The sequence below is a fragment of the Lolium perenne genome, chromosome 4, assembly GCF_019359855.2.
Source record: "Lolium perenne isolate Kyuss_39 chromosome 4, Kyuss_2.0, whole genome shotgun sequence".
NCBI lineage: Eukaryota > Viridiplantae > Streptophyta > Magnoliopsida > Poales > Poaceae > Lolium > Lolium perenne.
In genome coordinates this window covers 124351499-124355255 of record NC_067247.2, presented here as the reverse complement: position 1 = coordinate 124355255, position 3757 = coordinate 124351499, and the positions used below count along the sequence as shown (strand labels likewise).

At 51.7% G+C, this 3757-nt stretch overlaps 1 protein-coding gene across 1 annotated transcript; it reads left to right on the top strand.

Moving 5' to 3' along the window:
* The first annotated feature begins 2059 nt into the window (after positions 1-2059).
* LOC127293819 (flavonol synthase/flavanone 3-hydroxylase) lies at positions 2060-3507 on the top strand. The gene is made up of 2 exons (XM_051323487.2): positions 2060-2621; positions 2708-3507. Exons 1-2 carry the CDS (start codon positions 2158-2160, stop codon positions 3324-3326), a joined length of 1083 nt encoding a protein of 360 aa, XP_051179447.1. The 5' UTR covers positions 2060-2157; the 3' UTR covers positions 3327-3507.
* The last annotated feature ends 250 nt before the right edge of the window (positions 3508-3757 follow it).

Sequence of the window (3757 nt, the reverse complement as noted above, 5' to 3'; positions counted from 1 at the left end):
CTCCTCCATGATGTAATGTTGACAGTGTGTGCACCATGTAGTACTTGGCGTAGGTTATGATTGTAATCTCTTGTAGATTATGAAGTTAACTATTACTATAATAGTATTGATGCGATTTATTCCCCCTTTCATAGCTATTGTTGACAGTGTGTATGCTATGTTAGTACTCGGTCTAAATTGCAATGGTCTATTATGCTCTAGAGGTTACTTAAATATGAACTCCAAATGTTGTGGAGCTTGTTTACTCCGGCTTGAGGGAGCTCTTGTAGCCCTACACAATGAATGGTGTTTGTTATCAAACAAGAGAGTGTATGTAGCACAAGTGAGGAGAAGTTATTTATTTGTTATGTGATCAATGTTGAGAGTGTCCACTAGTGAAAGTATGATCCCTAGGCCTTGTTTCCAAATACTGCAAACATCGCTTGTTTACTGTTTTACTGCATCTTTACTTCCTGCAATATTACCACCATCTATACCACCTGTGTTTTACTATCTCTTCGCCGAACTAGTGCACCTATACATCTTGAGACTTCTTGTATCGTAATTGGCAGGGTTGCTTGAGAGGGATATCTCTGACCTCTACCTCCCTGAGTTCGATAAACCTTGGGTGATTCACTTAAGGAAAACTTGTTGATGTTCTACAAACCTCTGCTCTTGGAGGCCCAACACTGTCTACAGGAATAGAAGCGTGCGTAGACATCACTTCGCAACACCTGCACGATGACAGGGCCTACTGCTGCTTGTCTGGAATTATCTGGGCGCTTTCGTGTTGTTACAATGAGTTGTGGTTGTGCCTCTAGGGCTCCCGGGATCCGGCTTATAAAGTCGCCAGGATCTAGGGTTTACACGGAGAGTCCTAGCCGGAATACAAGTTGCCTAACTACACAATATTACATTGCCGTGCACGTCAAAGATCCGCCTTTCCTTACACGCCGTACTGGATTCGGCTACCCCTGATGGGCTAGGCCGGATCCGACTTCCAGGGTTGGTCGGTGGATCCGGCTCCTCGTTCCTGGGCTGGACTTCATCTATCTTGATCTACAGCAACTGGGCAGCCCGATGGGCCATACGCCACCATCACCGTCTTTGGGTCACCCGGGCTTGCCGGATCTAGCCACCGTCGATGGTACACCCATGAAGTATACCCACAACACTTGGTTATGGTGATCCTCTCGTAGGCGGCCTAGCGTGCTACTTCAGTTTGGTGCAGCTCCATAGAGTGGCGGCTCGCTGCTCGAAGTTTCCGGCTGAGTTGTCGGTGTTTAGTTGAGGCATCGGGCTCCTTTGTAATCTTGTAGTTTGGAGCCTTGTTCCGTGCTGCATGGTCTCTTCTTTGTTTAGGCTTTAGCTTAGCACATGTGCTTGTATCTCCAGCTAGTAACTTCAGTTTTCATTTTCTTTTTCTGTTATGGTTATTCTCGTTATGATCCTGACTAGTTGAGGGCTTTGTTAATTCAAAGTTAGGTTCATCGAGCCTTCTATTTAAAAAAATATGATTCCTCGCAAACAAAAGACCTTAATGAATAAGGTTAGTGTACTTACCTTGCTTTAGGCTCTAGCCTTCTGAACCAAGGTTTTGGTTTCCTCCAGGGAAAAAAATCCGGGAGGGAAAACCCCGATTGGTTATCAAATGAATTCAAAATGTAAAATTGATTTCAGATACCTTGGTAGAACCATTTAAAGAAGGTTCTTATTTAAATTCAAAAAATTCGAGATTATTTTACTGGAACGTTTTCCCGGGTGGTCCGGTAACCGGATATTTAACCAAAACGCTGATATGAACTGCTCGGTGTTCTGATACAAGTGTTGTTTGCCGCGAAAAAGATGAAATTGAAGCGTTCCAAATGCGTTGTGCCGTGTGCTCGCAGTCAAGGAACGCCATAGATCATTCGTGACGTCACAAACAAAGAACACACCGAACCGAACAGCCAGCGCGGTAGCTTGTCGTGTGCCGGCATACGACACGCCAGCACAAGATGCAGACAAACCTACCGAAGGTTCGTGGTGATTCATTCAACCCAACAAAACGTAGCGCCCCCGTTTTGGTCCTCTCATCATCCTCGAATTTAAGCACAACACGCTGCCAAGTCGCCACCACTCATCACTTCATCGGAAGAACGTGTTACCGAGGGCTCGATCTTCCTGACACCGGTCGCCATGGCCAACCTCTCCATGGACCAGGCCTTCGTGCAGGCCCCCGAGCACCGTCCCAAGGCAGTCATCGCTGAGGCTGCCGGCATCCCGGTGATCGACCTCTCCCCACTCGCCGCTGGCGACCAGGCCGGCAAGGATGCGCTGGCGGCCGAGGTGGGCAGGGCGAGCCGGGAGTGGGGGTTTTTCGTGGTCGTGCGCCACGGCGTGCCCGACGACACGATGGCGCGGGCGCTGGAGGCCCAGCGGGCGTTCTTCGCGATGCCGGCGGAGCGGAAGGCCGCCGTGCGGAGGGACGCGGTGGCGCCGCTCGGGTACTACGAGTCGGAGCACACCAAGAACGTCAGGGACTGGAAGGAGGTGTTCGACTTCTTCCCACGCGAGCCGCCGCCGCCGCCCGAGCAGAGAGCTGTGGCCGACGGCGAGCTCGTGTTCGTGAACAAGTGGCCCCAGGACCTTCCCGGGTTCAGGTTGAGCACTGCAACCCTGATCGATTCAAGGTCGATAGGCGTCCAAATTCGTGCATATCACTCAACTTATTTACTTGTGCGTGCAGAGAGGCACTGGAGGAGTACGCTAAGGCGATGGAGCAGCTGGCGCTGAAGCTGCTGGAGCTGATCGCGCGGAGCCTGGGGCTGAAACCGGACAGGCTGCACGGCTTCTTCAAGGGCGACCAGACACAGACAACATTCGTCCGGCTGAACCACTACCCGCCCTGCCCGAGCCCCCACCTCGCCCTCGGCGTCACCCACCACAAGGACGCCGGCGCGCTCACCGTGCTCCACCAGGACGACGTCGGCGGGCTCGACGTCCGGCGCCGGCCCGACGGAGAGTGGGTGCGGGTCAGGCCCGTCCCGGGCTCCCTCGTCGTCAACGTCGGCGACATCGTCCAGGTGTGGAGCAACGACAGGTACCAGAGCGCGGAGCACCGGGCGTCCGTGAACTCGCGGAAGGAGAGGTTCTCCTTGCCCTACTTCTTCAACCCCGGCAGCGACGCCATGATCCAGCCGCTGGAGGAGTTGGTGAGCGATGACAGCCCGCCCAGGTACAGGGCATACAACTGGGGCGTCTTCTTCAGAACCAAGAGGAATAGCAACTTCAAGAAGTTCGCCGTGGAGAACCTACAGATCGCACATTTTAAAAAGGACCTCGATCAAGCTTATCTCGTAGAATGAATTCATCATACTCCTACTACTATATATGAATTTCGTGATCCATGAGTATGATTGATGCTGCGATGGAGCGACCATCATCCCATGCCATCTTCCGTGATCAACCAATACCTGCCAAGTCATCATACAAATAATGTGCAATATGAAAACACATGAGTTTGTTGGAACTTATGCAAAGTCAAAATCACACCTTCCTCACTCCCGTCGCTCACCCTCAACCTCTGGCCTCGGCCCCCCTCTATCTCCCCTCCCTAGCCGCTGCCGCTAGCGCGACAAAGCCTGGGCGGTGCCGGCGGTGGCAGTTTTCTCTGCTAGAGTATATATCTGTATATTGTAGTTTCCCCATATGTTAGGGGAACTGCATATTTGCGCACTGCACGTATGCTATATATTGTGGCGCTTTCGCACTGGTAATATAACACGCATATTTCTAT

Bases quoted from the DNA above. Each gene is read 5' to 3' on its own strand.
- LOC127293819 (XM_051323487.2), top strand. From the start codon at position 2,158: ATGGCCAACCTCTCCATGGACCAGGCCTTCGTGCAGGCCCCCGAGCAC. The intron at 2,622-2,707 runs GTTGAGCACTGC...TTGTGCGTGCAG, and splicing joins CAGGACCTTCCCGGGTTCAG to AGAGGCACTGGAGGAGTACG.